This window comes from Dipodomys spectabilis, unplaced genomic scaffold, assembly GCF_019054845.1.
Source record: "Dipodomys spectabilis isolate Male_0828 unplaced genomic scaffold, ASM1905484v1 ptg000277l, whole genome shotgun sequence".
In the NCBI taxonomy this organism is placed as follows: Eukaryota; Metazoa; Chordata; class Mammalia; order Rodentia; family Heteromyidae; genus Dipodomys; species Dipodomys spectabilis.
The window spans coordinates 300,001-319,347 of record NW_024870954.1 but is presented as its reverse complement, the minus strand read 5'-3'; the positions used below and the strand labels follow the sequence as shown (position 1 = coordinate 319,347).

The following is a 19,347-nucleotide window of genomic DNA, read 5'->3' as shown; positions in this document are numbered from 1 at the left end:
ACTGCTCACCAATGGAGAACAGGCTCACACACTGCTCACACTGCTCACCAATGGAGATCAGACACACACCGCTCACACTGCTCACCAATGGAGACCAGACACACACCGCTCACACTGCTCACCAATGGAGACCAGACACACACACCGCTCACACTGCTCACCAATGGAGATCAGACACACACAACAATCACACTGCTCACCCATGGACCCAGACACACACACCGCTCATACTGCTCACCAATGGAGACCAGACACATAACACTCACACTGCTCACCAATGGAGACCAGACACACACACCGCTCACACTGCTCACCAATGGAGAACAGGCTCACACACCACTCACACTGCTCACCAATGGAGACCAGACACACAACACTCACACTGCTGACCAATGGAGACCAGACACACAACACTCACACTGCTCACCAATGGAGAACAGGCTCACACACCGCTCACACTGCTCACCAATTGAGACCAGACACACACCGCTCACACTGCTCACCAATGGAGACCAGACACACACACCGCTCACACTGCTCACCAATGGAGACCAGACACACACCGCTCACACTGCTCACCAATGGAGACCAGACACACAACGCTCACACTGCTCACCCATGGAGACCAGATGTACACACCGCTCACACTGCTCACCAATGGAGACCAGACACACACACCGCTCACACTGCTCACCAATGGAGACCAGATACACACAACGCTCACAGTGGTCACCAATGGAGACCAGATGCACACACCGCTCACACTGCTCACCAATGGAGACCAGATGCACACACCGCTCACACTGCTCACCAATGGAGACCAGATGCACAACACTCACACTGCTCACCAATGGGTACCAGACGCACACAACACTCACACTGTTCACCCATGGAGACCAGACACACAACACTCACACTGCTCACCAATGGAGACCAGACACACAACACTCACACTGCTCACCAATGGAGACCAGACACACAACACTCACACTGCTCACCAATGGAGACCAGACACACACAACACTCACACTGCTCACCAATGGAGAACAGACACACACCGCTCACACTGCTCACCAATGGAGACCAGACACCCACACCGCTCACACTGCTCACCCATGGAGACCAGACACACACCGCTCACACTGCTCACCAATGGAGACCAGACACACACACCGCTCACACTGCTCACCCATGGAGACCAGATGCACACACCGCTCACACCACACATGGTGGGGACCAAGCACACACACTAAGAACAGTCTGGCATGGGTTGGCAAGGGAAGCAAAGCTGTAGGAAGAGTGGCTACAGTGGAGAGATGCTGCAGGAGAGAGTGTAAATATTTTGGGAATATGGCATAATATGGAAGAAATGCGTCTACTTGACACATGGAGGGCTGAAATGCCAAACAGCCCGGGGCTAAATTTAGCAGAGCGCTCTTTTCTTAAGAACTAGGCAGGCACGGTCTTTACGGGCCAGAGCGGCCTCTGTGCGGGTCCCAGCAAGGCCAGAGCCGCCCGCACCTCTAACAGGAGCAGAGGCAGGGGTGAGTTCTGTGCGCCTTTGTGTCTTCCAGTCACTGGGCCGCTGCTGGTCCTTGAGCGTAGATTGGAGATATTCTCAGGCCCCAGTCAGGACATTTGGGCTTGGGAGGAGCTGTGCAGAACTGGGCAGCAGCCTGAACAAGGACCTGCACTCAAAGTCCTACCTGTCGCCTTTTGATTCCGCCATCTGCAGCCAGCTATGGCTTTGTGGAGCCTATGGTTTTCCTTGAATTGAACTAGTTTTGCAGTCAATAATGATTGTATGTGTAACACCCATGGCAGAATTTGATCTGTGTGAGTGGGAAATCAATACCTGTAAGTCTGGGAAGGGTGAGCTGATGAGTGATGGTGGACTGCTAGGGGCTGGTGACAAGGGGGCATCTCCTGGCTGCTTTCCTGGGCTCGCCCCGGGGCCCAGCCTGAGCAGCACGCATCCACCGAGTGCCCACCCTGAGCCCATCTCTCTCAGAGCCTCTGGGAACATACCACAGATTCTGCCTTTTCCTCTTGCAATGCGTCCTTAAAATAACCCAGGATCAAAGTATTCAAAAAGCAGAAAGTACAATCAGGAAGGAAAATCCTTTTGGTTTTGGGCCATCATTTCTGCTGCTTTCTCACATTAAAGTATCTTACTTCCTAATCCATTATCAGGGAGTGTACATTATGCCCTCCGAAGTGTTTCAGAAGACACAGGTTTTCCAAGTTAGACAGGAAGGCTAGTTAGCAGTCCTGCAGCAGGAGGCAGTTTCAGGCCCAGTTTCAGACCTAAGGGAAACTGAGGAAATGAGGTGCCCCTGGGCAGAGAGCTGATGCTGCGCTGATGGGAACATTCCTGCACCCCCATCATTCTTTATGACTGGAGGGACCCAGCGTCTCCATGCCTTCAGGAGAAGATTCAGGAGGGAGTGAACACACCGTGAGCACCAGACTTGGGTGTCCCCAGAGAGCCACACACCTGTGTTGGTTGGGCCTTGGTCACTGCTCAGCACCAAATGTATGCCGGTTTACATCTGGTGCCAACATGAAATGAAGCCCAGGTGGCAGGTGCTCCCCACCGGCTTCAAAACTCCTGACGGTCTGGTCTGGCCTAGCCTGACTGCAGCCCACGCTGCAGAGAGCCAGCCCAAGAGGGCTGCCCCTGAAGACACATCGTTCCTGGCCGGCAGCCTGCGGGGGTCAGAACTCAGGTCCTCAGATCAGAGCCTAGGAACCCCTCTTTCTGCAGAAACAACCCTTCTGAGACACCAGACCAGGCACCAGCATCACTGTACCACACAGCCTGAGCCACCAGACCAGACACCAGCACCAGTGCATCACACAGCCTGACACACCAGACCAGACACCAGCACCACTAAACCACACAGCCTGACACACCAGACACCAGCACCACTGCACACACAGCCTGACACACCAGACCAGACACCAGCACCACTGCACACACAGCCTGACACACCAGACCAGACACCAGCACCACTGCACCACACAGCATGAGCCACCAGACCAGACACCAGCACCACTGCACCACACAGCCTGACACACCAGACCAGACACCAGCACCACTGCACCACAGCCTGACACACCAGACACCAGCACCACTGCACCACAGCCTGACACACCAGACACCAGCACCAGTGCATCACACAGCCTGACACACCAGACCAGACACCAGCACCACTGCACCACACAGCCTGACACACCAGACACCAGCACCACTGCACCACACAGCCTGAGCCACCAGATCAGACACCAGCACCAGTGCATCACACAGCCTGACACACCAGACCAGACACCAGCACCACTATACCACACAGAGTGACACACCAGACCAGACACCAGCACCACTGCACACACAGCCTGACACACCAGACCAGACACCAGCACCACTGCACCACACAGCCTGACACACCAGACCAGACACCAGCACCACTGCACCACACAGCCTGACACACCAGACCAGACACCAGCACCACTGCACCACACAGCCTGACACACCAGACACCAGCACCACTGCACCACACAGCCTGAGCCACCAGACCAGACACCAGCACCAGTGCATCACACAGCCTGACACACCAGACCAGACACCAGCACCACTATACCACACAGCCTGACACACCAGACCAGACACCAGCACCACTGCACACACAGCCTGACACACCAGACCAGACACCAGCACCACTGCACCACACAGCCTGACACACCAGACCAGACACCAGCACCACTGCACACACAGCCTGACACACCAGACACCAGCACCACTGCACCACACAGCCTGACAAACCAGACCAGACACCAGCACCACTGCACACACAGCCTGACACACCAGACCAGACACCAGCACCACTGCACCACACAGCCTGACACACCAGACCAGACACCAGCACCACTGCACCACACAGCCTGACACACCAGACCAGACACCAGCACCACTGCACCACACAGCCTGACACACCAGACACCAGCACCACTGCACCACACAGCCTGACACACCAGACCAGACACCAGCACCAGTGCACCACACAGCCTGACACACCAGACCAGACACCAGCACCACTGCACCACACAGCCTGACACACCAGACCAGACACCAGCACCACTGCACCACACAGCCTGACACACCAGACCAGACACCAGCACCACTGCACCACACAGCCTGACACACCAGACCAGACACCAGCACCACTGCACACACAGCCTGACACACCAGACCAGACACCAGCACCATTGCACACACAGCCTGACACACCAGACACCAGCACCACTGCACACACAGCCTGACACACCAGACCAGACACCAGCACCACTGCACCACACAGCCTGACACACCAGACCAGACACCAGCACCACTGCACACACAGCCTGACACACCAGACCAGACACCAGCACCACTGCACCACACAGCCTGACACACCAGACCAGATACCAGCACCAGTGCATCACACAGCCTGACACACCAGACCAGACACCAGCACCAGTGCACCACACAGCCTGACACACCAGACCAGACACCAGCACCACTGCACACACAGCCTGACACACCAGACCAGACACCAGCACCACTGCACCACAGCCTGACACACCAGACCAGACACCAGCACCACTGCACACACAGCCTGACACACCAGACCAGACACCAGCACCACTGCACACACAGCCTGACACACCAGACACCAGCACCACTGCACCACACAGCCTGACACACCAGACCAGACACCAGCACCAGTGCATCACACAGCCTGACACACCAGACCAGACACCAGCACCACTGCACACACAGCCTGACACACCAGACACCAGCACCACTGCACCACACAGCCTGACACACCAGACCAGACACCAGCACCACTGCACACACAGCCTGACACACCAGACACCAGCACCAGTGCATCACACAGCCTGACACACCAGACCAGACACCAGCACCACTAAACCACACAGCCTGACACACCAGACCAGACACCAGCATCACTATACCACACAGCCTGACACACCAGACCAGACACCAGCACCACTGCACACACAGCCTGACACACCAGACCAGACACCAGCACCACTGCACCACACAGCCTGACACACCAGACCAGACACCAGCACCAGTGCATCACACAGCCTGACACACCAGACCAGACACCAGCACCACTGCACACACAGCCTGACACACCAGACACAAGCACCACTGCACCACACAGCCTGACACACCAGACCAGACACCAGCACCACTGCACACACAGCCTGACACACCAGACACCAGCACCAGTGCATCACACAGCCTGACACACCAGACCAGACACCAGCACCACTAAACCACACAGCCTGACACACCAGACCAGACACCAGCATCACTATACCACACAGCCTGAGCCACCAGACACCAGCACCACTGCACCACACAGCCTGACACACCAGACACAAGCACCAGTGCATCACACAGCCTGACACACCAGACCAGACACCAGCACCATTGCACACACAGCCTGACACACCAGACCAGACACCAGCACCACTGCACCACACAGCCTGACACACCAGACCAGACACCAGCACCACTGCACACACAGCCTGACACACCAGACCAGACACCAGCACCACTGCACCACACAGCCTGACACACCAGACACCAGCACCAGTGCACCACACAGCCTGACACACCAGACCAGACACCAGCACCACTGCACCACACAGCCTGACACACCAGACACCAGCACCACTGCACCACACAGCCTGACACACCAGACCAGACACCAGCACCACTGCACACACAGCCTGACACACCAGACCAGACACCAGCACCACTAAACCACACAGCCTGACACACCAGACCAGACACCAGCACCACTAAACCACACAGCCTGACACACCAGACCAGACACCAGCACCACTGCACCACACAGAGTGACACACCAGACCAGACACCAGCACCACTGCACCACACAGCCTGACACACCAGACACCAGCACCACTGCACCACACAGCCTGACACACCAGACCAGACACCAGCACCACTGCACACACAGCCTGACACACCAGACCAGACACCAGCACCACTGCACACACAGCCTGACACACCAGACCAGACACCAGCACCACTAAACCACACAGCCTGAGATGAGACACTACAGCCAAGTGCTCTAGACAGCAAACCCAGCTTTTGAGCCTGAAAAGCTGCCCTGGTGTTGGCCATGTCTGTCACCATCTCAGGGAGAAGAAAGGTTGCTGCTTCCCTGGAGCCCACACTGAGAACCGGGCAAGAAGGCATCAGGGAGGCTGCCTGGAGGCAGCATGGCCGTGTACAGGTGTCTACCATCAGCAAAGACCGTTTGCTTCCCTGTGATTTCTCTGAAGTTACTGAGAATCGGTGAGTCCCGAACATGAGTAGCAGAGCAGAGCCGAGGCCTGGCCCGAGCAAAGGCCCCGCTGTGGGCGGGGTCTGGCTGCACCTGGGAACCTACCTTACTGTCATCGTCTGGGTCGTTGTAGCCGCATGCGTCCATGAAATCTGGGAACGTGTCTGACCACCCGTCACTCGTGCAGTTTTTGCTTATGTTTCCTGGAAAGTAAAGCTCAGATGTTGTATCTGCAGGGTCTCAGTAGAGACAATGCTACATCTCTCTGGAGACTGTCGTCTGAATGCTACTGCTCACAGGAGATGCTGCCTCTCAGAAGCCCTTCCCAGTCACCCTCCTTCAACCCACATCACGGACTTGCAGGGAGTAGACCACCATTCAGAAAGCAATGAAGACAGAAACTATACTTGTAGTTGCTTCAACTTTACGTACTCTTATCTCAGAGTAGATGCAAGTCCTTAGTAGATTCTGACGCTCTGTCACCACAGAGTGACTAATGCCAGGTCCTGCCTGCTCTGTCCTGGATGCTGGGGCTTGCTCACCGCCCCTCCGCCTGCCCTCGGGAGGCAGCTCCGCAGGACGCGGCTGACAGCCAGAGGAAAGTCATTGTGGGAGGAAGGTTTAAATTGCAAGAAAGAAAGGCCGTTAAGAACTTCTTCTGCTCTTTATTCTGAACTGTATTATTTGCTCTTCAATAAGCTAAAATTTGTATAGTCAGTCTAGAAATGTAGCATTCCCTCTATTTCCTGGCAGAAACGTGACAACACCACGTGGGACAGAGTTTGGAGAGTACAGAGTGAAATAGGGACAGCAGTTACCCGAGCCCTTCAAGCCCAAACTCTGCCCAAAGCTGCCCTCCATGGCAGAACTAAGGCTCAGGCTCCCGTGCCTCTCCTGCGCTCCTGAGGAGCAGTGGGGTCCCAGGCCCTCGGGGCCTGTGATGCAGTCACAGCCCGCATCGCTGGCCCCACACCGCGGGCGGGAGCGTGGCTCCCCAGCGATTGGAAAACGACGGCGAGGAAGACAGGTTTTCTGACTCAAAAGCTCCGTGTGTCCTAACTGTGGTGCACCCTGCTCAGGGGCCCTGAGAACTCAGCCCTCCCCGAGAGCAGGCTCCTCCCTGACTGGGCAGTGTGCAAGCCCTAGGCTGGTGACACAGTGCACGAAGCCTAGGCCCAGAGCAAGTCTGCCGATCGGGGACCCAGGGCTCCGCTCTGCTCCACTGCCCCTCCCGAGGTCATTCACCCACGCCACACCTGAGCTGGGTGTGTGCAGGCATCTGCTCCTGGGCCTGTGCCAGTGTGCTTGGAACGTCCAGAGAACAGTCCTGGCCCGAGCTCCTGCCAGTATCGCTGACTGGACAGCGGTTTTTGAGGTTCAGAGTCTCTGAATTGAGATGTCCTGTGCTCAACAAGGTTCAGCTCCTGAGAAGAGACCAACTCCTTCCCCGATCTCCATTTCCTCCACTGTTGTTTTAAAGTGCAATGTCATTAGTTCTCAAGGTTTTCTCCATCACTGCCCTGGTAAAATGATTTCTGCACATAAGCACCATTATTTCCTGTTTCTGGATGTCTTCTATCCTCTGCCTTTCCAGAGAGATTTCTCCCTGTGAGGAATTGTGAGCCACGAGCCAGGCCTGCAGAGCTGCGTAGAGCAAGCCCTGCGCAGGGAAGGGGCCTGGCCCTGTCTCTTCTCTGCAGAGACAGAGAAGCTGCCAACAGGGGACTTGGGTCTGGGGGCAGAGCAGAGGGGGTCCAGTGGCCCACACTCCCCACCTTCGCTCAGAACCTCGGGGACCAGCAGAGCCTTCATCTTTTCCTTGTCTCTGTTGCCCCAGATGACATTGCTGGTGCTCTGGCTCCTGTTTATCTGTCTCTGTTCATGAAAGATCCTTGCTTAGTCTCTTCCCTCACACCTTCCCTGCCCACCAAGAGACAGGGCTCTTTTGCTCCCTAAAGTAAGCACCTACCTCAATCTGTTCCAACTATTTCATGGCTCCACTCAAAGCAGGAAGAGGCTAGAAAAGAGGGAGACCCAGCCCCTCGCTGCCCAAATAGGAAAGCCTGCTCCACGGGGTGCGCCCACGGTACCTGGCTTGCTGTAGAAGTTGCTGAACACTTTGGGGCAGGGCACGGTGACCGTCTCCCCCACATCTGCAGGGCGCCAGCACGTGATGTTGTCCCAGATGCCCCTGCAGGCTGGAAGGAGAGGCGGGGGTGAGGAGCCGGCCACGGGCTGGGGCACAGCCTTCCACGAGGCTGTGATTTGCCTGGAAGCTTCACAAGAGGAAATCCATTGGCTAAATAACCACACCAGAGAACGATTTTCCATGAACCACTTGCATAGTATTATTGAGAATGTGCAATCATTTTAACCAGCTTTGGAGAAATAAGACCTGCGAACAATTTGGTATGGACTGGGTGCTTTTGCAAGTTTCATTTCCAGTTGACAAATAATTGTATGTATTTATGGGGTAAACGAGACGTTTTGACACATGTGTTCATTGTAGAATGATTGAAGTAAGCTAATCAGCACACCCAACCCCCAAACACCATTTGTAAATGGTGAGAACATGTAAAACCCATTCTGGTGTTTTGGAAATCACATTTTAAAACTATAGTCACCTTGTTGAGTGACGTCCTGTCGGTGTCCCTGTCCAGCCGAGACGGCCCAGCCCTTCCCGTCTGGCGACCCCGCCCCACACTCTGCCCCAGGGGTGGGTTACACGTGAGGGAGACCAGGCAGTATTCGCTTCCTGGTCGGGCCGAATCCTCCAGGTTCCTCTGTGTTGTCAAAAATAACACGATTTCCTGCTTTTTAAAGGGTGAATAGTTTCCCCCTGTGTATTTATGTACTATATTCTTTTTTTTTTTTTATTGTTTCAAGAAGAAATGTACTCATTACCTGACTTATGTAACCGAATCCCCTCTGCACATCACCTTTACCATAACAATAAAAATTAAAAACACAAGAAGACCGTGGAGGAATTTGCTCCTCTCCTGTGAAATTCTGATGAACATGAGCCCTCCAACATGGAAAGTGTCTTTAATAAAGAGGTGACAGGGGAAAATTGAATGTGGTTATAAAAGTGAAATACAGAGTTACCCTGCATTTTCAAACAACAATTAAATTTCAAGACAGTTATTGTTTTTTTTTCTTGCTGCTGTGGTCTGTCTGCACTGGTGTGGTAAACAGGCCCATGTGTCTCGTGTTAGTTCGAGTCTTGCTGCTCCGTGTCTCAGTGTTATTTCAAGTCTTACTGCTGCGTGTCTCGGTGTCAGTTCGAGTCTTGCTGCTGTGTGTCTCGGTGTCAGTTTGAGTCTTGGGGACGTGCTGAGGGGCCCTCTGGGACAGACGTGACCTGGCGAGCAGAGTCCGATGGAGGCAGGAGGCACACCACACGCCCCGCCGATTCCAAGGCAGGAGGGCATGGCTCTGGCCAGCAGGTTGGGCCCTTCTGTGTGTGACTCCAGACATCTGTCTGTGATCTATATGGTCAGAATCTGCAGCCAGCCTCACCAACACTGCCGGGGTGTGCTGACCCAGCCGGGCCGCTCACCATGTCCTCCCAAGCCAAGCAAGCCCAGCAGGCCGGCTCCTCACGCTTGCGGGTTGCTGTCGGTTCCTGGCATCTCCCAGCCCTACCTTGCCTCTCCCGCACCTGCACCCGCACCCACCCGCAGACACCTGAGTCGCCTGTGGGCTGGGGCAGGCCAACACTGCCCTGCTAGGAGGTGCTGTCCAGGAAGGCTGGCTCGTCGGAGTGAGGGGCCCGGGGAGACCAGGTGAGGGCCGAAGCACTGGGCAGGGTACCCCCGAACGTGGGCAGCTCTGCAGGCCAGCCTCAGCTGCACTCAAAAGTCACAGAATGAGGCTCCTTGCAGAAATGATGTGGGGCAGGAAGGCAGGAAGGCTCGCGACTGGCCGGGCAGGCAGATGCCGGCTCACTGCGAGGTCCAAGGGGCTGTGCTTTGCAGTCCCCGCCTCTGGCCCAGCACCAGCTGCCAGAGCCCCTCCTCGGCGCCCACCACCAGGCACCATGTTTCGTCCTCAAGGGCGGGTGGGTAAAGCAGAACAGCTAGCTGGTGCATCCTAGAGAAAACTCAGACACGTCCCCACACAGCAGGCAGATGGGGCTTTGTACACGTTTCCCCCTCATGCCTCCTGAGCGCCCGTGCCTCTGTTGTGTGTGGGGTTGGAGCGTGTAGGGACACCTCGGGGGGGGGGGGGGAGAAGACAGGAGGGAGGAGCTGGAGCAGGACTGTCACTTGGAGCAGCTGTGAACCTCCGTGGCTCAGCTGGCCCTCAACGAAGACATGCCATTGGGTCCAAGTTCTTTTATTATAGAGTGACTTCTTTCTTGCCACAGAAGAAACCAGACAAAGCACTTCCTGTGCCTTGGCCATTCCTTGCACAGAATTTGTGGTGGAGAAGGGAATGGCCATCTGGTAGGACGCAGAGGTAGATGGGAGAGAGCTCTGGGGTGCTGCGGTGCGGCTCTGCTGGAGTCTCAGAGCAGGAAGAAAGCCCAAGAGTGAGGACAGGCTTGCTGCGGGGTACCTGGGGTGCCCCTGGGGTGCCTGGTGCCTCTACCTCCAGGAAGCCTCCAGATGTGATGTCAGGGCCGTGGGCAGCGGGGCTCGGGCATCTGATGTGATGGCAGGGCCGTGGGCAGCGGGGCTCGGGCATCTGATGCGATGTCAGGGCCGTGGGTAGAGGGGCTCGGGCATCTGATGTGATGTCAGGGCCGTGGGCAGAGGGGCTTGGGCATCTGATATGATGGCAGACCCGTGGGCAGCGGGGCTCGGGCATCTGATGTGATGGCAGGGCCGTGGGCAGTGGGGCTCGGGCATCTGATGTGATGGCAGAGCCGTGGGCAGCGGGGCTCGGGCATCTGATGTGATGGCAGAGCCGTGGGCAGAGGGGCTCGGGCATCTGATGTGATGTCAGACCCGTGGGCAGCGGGGCTCGGGCATCTGATGTGATGGCAGGGCCGTGGGTAGAGGGGCTCGGGCATCTGATGTGATGTCAGGGCCGTGGGCAGCGGGGCTCGGGCATCTGATGTGATGGCAGAGCCGTGGGCAGAGGGGTTCGGGCATCTGATGTGATGGCAGGGCCGTGGGCAGCGGGGCATCTGATGTGATGGCAGGGCCGTGGGCAGAGGGGCTCGGGCATCTGATGTGATGGCAGGGCCGTGGGCAGAGGGGCTCGGGCATCTGATGTGATGTCAGACCCGTGGGCAGAGGGGCTCGGGCATCTGATGTGATGGCAGAGCCGTGGGCAGAGGGGCTCGGGCATCTGATGTGATGACAGAGCCGTGGGCAGAGGGGCTCGGGCATCTGATGTGATGTCAGGGCCGTGGACAGCGGGGCTCGGGCATCTGATGTGATGTCAGGGCCGTGGGCAGCGGGGCTCGGGCATCTGATGTGATGTCAGACCCGTGGGCAGCGGGGCTCGGGCATCTGATGTGATGGCAGAGCCGTGGGCAGAGGGGCTCGGGCATCTGATGTGATGTCAGGGCCGTGGGCAGTGGGGCTCGGGCATCTGATGTGATGGCAGAGCCGTGGGCAGAGGGGCTCGGGCATCTGATGTGATGGCAGAGCCGTGGGCAGAGGGGCTCGGGCATCTGATGTGATGTCAGACCCGTGGGCAGCGGGGCTCGGGCATCTGGTCCAGAAGGGGGTGGCCCCCTCAGGACCTCGGGCAAGGCCTCAGGTGACCCAGGAGTTCTGAGTTCACTGGGTTCTCTCTGGCATGCGCTCATACACACGGGAAGTAACTGATTTACGGAAGTAGAGTATTATGTACTGCTATGTTACTTGAATCCCTCCGCTTTTTGTGATACTGGAGTGTGAACTCCAGGTCTTGTACGTGCTAGGCTGGCCCTTGAGACTGGCTGCCACTTTGGTGCTGTAACTTCAGTCCTGCTGCTTGTAATTTATCTTGGAGAGAAGATTCTCACAAACTTTTCTTCTTCTTTTTTAATATGTTTTTTATTATAAAATAGCGTATGGAGGGGTTACAGTGGCATGAGCAAGGTGATGAGCACGTTTCCTGTTGCGCATGGCTACCTCCTCCTTTGTTTTTCCCCTACCGTCCCTTCCCTCCCTCCTCCTCCCTCCTTCCTCCTCCCTCCTCACTCCCCCCCACAAGTTGTAAAGTTCATTTTCAACATAGTGTCTTGCATATCTCATTGTTACAATGGATAAGTGAAATGAACCCCAAGACAGAGACATAAGCGGATTTTTCTTTCTTGCTATTGTTTTTAATGTACTCATGTGATTTCTTTGTTTCTTTGTATGTTCCTCCCCCATGGTATAACCCCTGCTTTCATTGTATTTGATTCTGGGGCCCTGCATCTTGTATATACACTTTTCTAATTTGGGGAGGGGAAGGGAAAAAAACAAAATGCTTAAATATTTGAAAGTGTTTTATCTCAATCCTCTTCAAAATTTTCTTAAATATGTTTTGTATCATAAAAATGCTGTACAGAGGGGTTACAGTTACATGAGCAAGGTCATGAATACATTTCCTATAAAGCATTGTTACCTCCTCCTTTATTTTTCCTCTACCCTTCCTTCCCTCCTACCTCCATGACTAAACTCCCCCCTCAACCTGGTCTAAATTGTAAAGTTCATTGTTTAACATAGTGTCTTGTACATCTAATTGTTACAATGGGTCAACCTGTATCCCTATTCAAGCATGGTACATTATAAATACATTAGGAACAATAGCAAGAAAGAAAAAAAAAACACTTGTGTCCCTATCTTGGAGTTTATTTCACTTAACATCATCTTATATAGTCATATGTACATAGATTTTGACCTTTTCTACTTGTCCCAGACATATACTAGTTATTGCAAATAAGGGAGACCATGGGACCTATGTTTCTTTGGGCCTGGCTTACTTCACTTAATATAATTTTTTTCCAAGTTGTTCCATTTCCTAACAAATGGGGCAATGTCATTCTTTCTGATGGAGGCATAGAATTCCATTGTGTGTGTGTGTATGTATCACATTTTCTTGATCCATTCATCTACTGAATCTGGTGTAACAAACTTTTCTTTCCTGGCTGGTCTCAAACTATAATCCTCGTGAGTAGCTATGATTATAGGTATGTCAACAGCACCTGACCTTTCCAACTTACCAATGCATCTCTCACATTTCATGCTATTTTAGAAATATCACTTTATAGTTATTATTAAGCTGCGGTTACCTCACAGTTCAGGTAATGTGCACATCTATGTTTGGACAACGCCACCCTTCCTTCCCTTTCTCCAGGCCGCCCCTCCCATCCCTGCCCACGAGTTACATAGTTCGTTTTCCACATAGTGCATATGGAAACCATGACTGCGTTTGCTCACGCTCTCTCCCTCCCTCTCTGTGCCCCCTTGGAAGGCCATCACTTTTAATGGTTGTGTGATATTCCATAATATGACCGTAACAATTAAAATTTGTAAGCTCAGCACACACAATGCCTCTAATATAAGCAAACAAGGATAAGATAATTGCACAAGTTATTAAGAAATGAGTAAAAAGTACTTGGAATTTTATCTTTTGAATAAATTATAGTTCTTTCTCAGTGGAAGGGAAATCTCTATGAAAAAGCTAGTAAATGTGTGAAGAGTGGTTAGCGTTGGAGAACTCAACAAGTTTTCACATTCAAACTACAGCTCTGAGTACAAATCATCAATAGGTACTGAAACCTCAACTGTCAACTACTTCTCAGTTCCTGTCATGAAGGTAGAAAGCCAGGAACCACAGAGGTAGAGAAGCTTAACTATGCTAGCAGAGCTACCAGGTTCATAGTGGGCTTGCTAGCCAGGGGCTCACCCGTGTGGGGTGTGTGGTGTGTGTGGGAGGGGCTCACCCGTGTGGGGTGTGTGTGTGAGGGGCTCACCCGTGTGGGGTGTGTGTGTGAGGGGCTCACCCGTGTGGGGTGTGTGTGTGAGGGGCTCACTCGTGTGGGGTGTGGGGTGTGTGGGGGAGGGGCTCACCCATGTGAGGTGTGTGTGGGAGGGGCTCACCCGTGTGGGGTGTGTGTGGGAGGGGCTCACCCGTGTGGGGTGTGGGGTGTGTGTGGGAGGAGCTCACCCGTGTGGGGTGTGGGGTGTGTGTGGGAGGGGCTCACCCGTGTGGGGTGTGTGTGGGAGGGGCTCACCCGTGTGGGGTGTGGGGTGTGTGTGGGAGGAGCTCACCCGTGTGGGGTGTGGGGTGTGTGTGGGAGGGGCTCACCCGTGTGGGGTGTGTGTGGGAGGGGCTCACCTGTGTGGGGTGTGGGGTGTGTGTGGGAGGGGCTCACCCGTGTGGGGTGTGGGGTGTGTGTGGGAGGGGCTCACCCGTGTGGGGTGTGTGTGGGAGGGGCTCACCCGTGTGGGGTGTGTGTGGGAGGGGCTCACCCGTGTGGGGTGTGGGGTGTATGTGGGAGGGGCTCACTCGTGTGGGGTGTGGGGTGTGTGTGGGAGGGGCTCACCCGTGTGGGGTGTGGGGTGTGTGTGGGAGGGGCTCACCCGTGTGGGGTGTGTGTGGGAGGAGCTCACCCGTGTGGGGTGTGGGGTGTGTGTGGGAGGGGCTCACCCGTGTGGGGTGTGGGGTGTGTGTGGGAGGGGCTCACCCGTGTGGGGTGTGTGTGGGAGGGGCTCACCCGTGTGGGGTGTGGGGTGTGTGTGGGAGGGGCTCACCCGTGTGGGGTGTGTGTGGGAGGGGCTCACCCGTGTGGGGTGTGTGTGGGAGGGGCTCACCCGTGTGGGGTGTGTGGGGAGGGGCTCACCCGTGTGGGGTGTGGGGTGTATGTGGGAGGGGCTCACCCGTGTCGGGTGTGGGGTGTATGTGGGAGGGGCTCACCCGTGTGGGGTGTGTGTGGGAGGGGCTCACCCGTGTGGGGTGTGTGTGGGAGGGGCTCACCCGTGTGGGGTGTGGGGTGTGTGTGGGAGGGGCTCACCCGTGTGGGGTGTGTGTGGGAGGGGCTCACCCGTGTGGGGTGTGGGGTGTGTGTGGGAGGGGCTCACCCGTGTGGGGTGTGTGTGGGAGGGGCTCACCCGTGTGGGGTGTGGGGTGTATGTGGGAGGGGCTCACCCGTGTCGGGTGTGGGGTGTATGTGGGAGGGGCTCACCCGTGTGGGGTGTGGGGTGTATGTGGGAGGGGCTCACCCGTGTGGGGTGTGGGGTGTACATGGGATGGGTCACCAACTCAGGAGACATCTGTGCAGGTATATCTATAAAGGGCATTCTTTTCAGGGTACACCTGCAGGGCCTTCTGTTTCTTCTCTACTGAAGTGGATGCTGAGCTTTCTGTGATCCCTCTGGGTCTACTGTGTTGAAGTAAGTCACACAAAAATGAATTACCTTCATTTTGCCAATAAAGCCACTAACTTCTATGCCCATCATCAACTTGAAGGACTCAGAACTGGATGGAATTGGAATTGAGCCGGGAAGACTTCATTTTGGGAGTGCTTTGTCCTCCTTTGAACTATGTCCCTCTGTTCCAAACGGAATTGTGCCAGAGAAGTGTTTCCTACTTGCTGGCATCTCCAAGCAATTGCATCGTTGCTGCTTGTAGCAAGATGCTAGCTCTCCTGCACCGCACTCACACGCAAGTGAAACCTGAGCCAGCATGCAGAGCCTAGAGAGACACAGGGGACCCTGGCCCCTTCCCAAATTAGACTGCTCCAGACCCTAAGGACCACTAGAGCTACTCAAAGAGCCTGGGGGCCAGCAGATCTACAGAGCCACCTGCTCAGGGGCTAGGTCACCAAACATCACAGTGGATCTCAGAGCCACCTGCTCAGGGGCTGGGTCACCAAAGATCACAGTGGATCTCAGAGCCACCTGCTCAGGGGCTGGGTCACCAAAGATCACAATGGATCTCAGAGCCACCTGCTCAGGGGCTGGGTCACCAAAGATCACAATGGATCTCAGAGCCACCTGCTCAGGGGCTGGGTCACCAAAGATCACAATGGATCTCAGAGCCACCTGCTCAGGGGCTAGATCACCAAAGATCACAATGGATCTCAGAGCCACCTGCTCAGGGGCTATGTCACCAAAGATCACAGTGGATCTATAGAGCCACCTGCTCAGGGGCTGGGTCACCAAAGATCACAATGGATCTCAGAGCCACCTGCTCAGGGACTAGGTCACTGAAGGATCACAGTGGATCTACAGAGCCACCTGCTCAATGACAACTCACTGAAGGATCACAGCAGATCCACAGAGGCATCTGCTCAGTCATTAGCTCCCTGAAGGATCACAGTAAATTTCCAGAGCCATCTGCTCAGTGACTAACTCACTGAAGGATCACAGCAGATCCACAGAGCATTAGCTCCCTGAAGGATCACAGTAAATTTCCAGAGCCATCTGCTCAGTGACTAACTCACTGAAGGATCACAGCAGATCCACAGAGCCATCTGCTCAGGCACTAGCTCACTGAAGGATCACAGCAGATCCACAGAGCCATCTGCTCAGGCACTAGCTCACTGAAGGATCACAGTGGATCTACAGAGCCATCTGCTCAGGCACTAGCTCACTGAAGGATCACAGTGGATCCACAGAGCCATCTGCTTAGGCACTAGCTCACTGAAGGATCACAGTGGATCTACAGAGCCATCTGCTCAGGACCCAGCTCGGCTAAGATCACGTCTCATCTCCTGGGGCCCAAATCTGGTTTTGTGTGGCTTCCACCCTCAGCCTACTTGGGCACGGAAGCCTTGCTGGCAGTGTTGCCACTGTCAGCAGTGCAGTGAGACTTCCATCTCTACCTCACTTTGGCTGTCTGTCCAAGACCGACAGCGCTGTCCCCTGGACACTCGGCCATCACTCGACAGCTGCCTGAGCTGGCTACACGGAGCTGGCTGTTTTCTGAGCTTGCAGCAGCGATACGGGTGTCAGAGAGCTGGCATCCAGCACTTCCTGCGCAGTGTTTTTTGTGCATAAGGCTCTGGAGAGAGCAGAAATCACACTGGCGGTGTGATGTGGGCTACCAGCTCCGGACCCCACAGCTCCAAGGAAGGTGGCTTGGGGACAAACCTTCACCTGGGCCTAGAGACTATGAAGGCAGGCCGCTCTGCCAGGCTCCCCTGGGCTCCGCTCCTCTGTAGGCCCCTGTGGGTGCCCTCTACTCAAGTGGCTAACAATAAAGCACCTGTTACCCCAAGACCCATCAAATTCCAGTTATTCTGAAGGCAAACGGTGATCACAGAAATTCTACCAAAAATGACCTTGTTGCTTTTGGCTCTGAGGATGCATGTTTATACCACTTGTCTGCTGCCTGTAATTCCAGCTACGGAGGAAACAGAGATGAGGTGGATTGAATCAGCCTAGGGAAAAGGTTAGCAACCAATAGCTGCTTGTGGTGATGCCTGCCATCTTAGCTGTGAGGGAAGTGTAAATCAGAGGGTCCCAGTCCCAACCAGCCTAGGTTAGACTGTGAGACCCAGGGTCCAAAGTAACTCATGGGAAAGACTCGGGGTGTGGCTCGAGTGGTAGAGCCTCTGTCAGGCAAGTAGGAGGCTGAACTAAACTTTTTAGTACCATAGTCAATCCGAATTTGCTAGTGAGATAAGGACAGAGACGGCTATGTATTAGCTAAGCTGGGATTGGGTGCCAAATGCCATTTTATAAAGGTTGTGATTAGGAATGATAGTAGAAGCAGGACCAGAGAGGAAAGAACCCCTCAGAGAGAAATGTTCAACTCAAGGGCCCAGAAACAGATGGGCTCTGGAGGCCATGGGGCTCGGGAGAGGGTGCTTCTCCTGCAGACCGCTGGTGTAGGCGCAGGTGACCACGCTGGAGGCCCCAGGAAAGCCCGAGAGAAACTGGCACAAGCTCAGGCATGACAGCAACCTAACCTCCATGGAGGCAGAAACTAACGGAAAGGCCAACAGCTTTTAGATGGGTTCCACCAAACCGTTTATGGCTGTGACATCTTCACAAAGGTTCACTGAGCACCACCCGTGTCAGCATCATGCTGGGTAGTGATGTCACCTCCCACCAGCTCTTTGGCAAAGGGCTTTTCCTGCCAGATGAATGGCAGAGGCTTAACTGGCCACCACAGTCTCTGGCCTGCGGTTGGTGAGTGAGCCCACTTACAGTCTGAGAGAAGCAGGGAAGAGGCGGGACGGGAAGGCGGGAGACAAGGCTCCTCAGAGCAAGGGTCCAGCAGAGGTGAGCAGCCAGGGCACCGCACCTGGGAGATGCTGATAGGCCAGGGTGTTTCAGAGGCCCCGGAACTCTGACATGCCACTGTGGTTTTAGTATCAAAGATGGGACCAGATGTAAGCTACAGATGAAGACTCAGAAATTGCATTTCTCAGCCTATCTGTCACATCACACTGGACGGCTCTGGGGAGCTGGCTCCCAGCACTTTGTACACACAGCACTGGATGGCTCTTGGGAGCTGGCTCCCAGCACTTTGTGTGTGCACCACACTGGACGGCACTGGGAGCTGGCTCCCAGCACTTTGTACACACGGCACTGGACGGCTCTGGGGAGCTGGCTCCCAGCACTTTGTGTGTGCACCACACTGGACGGCACTGGGAGCTGGCTCCCAGCACTTTGTGTGTGCACACGGCACTGGACGGCTCTGGGGAGCTGGCTCCCAGCACTTTGTGTGTGCACACGGCACTGGATGGCTCTGGGGAGCTGGCTCCCAGCACTTTGTGTGTGCACACCACACTGTAGGCACTTGTGTGCTGACTCCCAGTACTTTGTGTGTGCACACGGCACTGTAGGGCACTTGTGTGCTGGCTCCCAACAGACTTCAGGACCTGAACAGCAGCAGCTTATTCTGGGCCTTGAGGGATCCTGCAGTCAAGAGCCACCCTCTGGGATGTGAGTCGATGCTGCACAACCTCCCAGAATTAACTAGAGTTGCTAATTTTCAAAGGAACATGAAGGAATCAAGATCAAACGTATACATTAAAAATTGCCGAATCTAACCCAACTGTAAGTAATTTGTTCCAAATAGC

At 55.0% G+C, this 19,347-nt stretch overlaps 1 protein-coding gene across 1 annotated transcript in view; it reads right to left on the bottom strand.

Annotated features, from left to right (window-relative positions):
* The window catches only part of Vipr2 (vasoactive intestinal peptide receptor 2), an 81,916-nt gene that overhangs the window by 38,106 nt on the left and 24,463 nt on the right, over nucleotides 1-19,347 (bottom strand). Inside the window, exons 3-4 of the mRNA XM_042701022.1 lie at nucleotides 8,477-8,584; nucleotides 6,492-6,589 (exon numbers count right to left, since the gene is read on the bottom strand). Of these exons, the coding sequence (XP_042556956.1) occupies nucleotides 6,492-6,589; nucleotides 8,477-8,584 (206 nt within the window). The remainder of the gene's footprint in view (nucleotides 1-6,491; nucleotides 6,590-8,476; nucleotides 8,585-19,347) is intronic.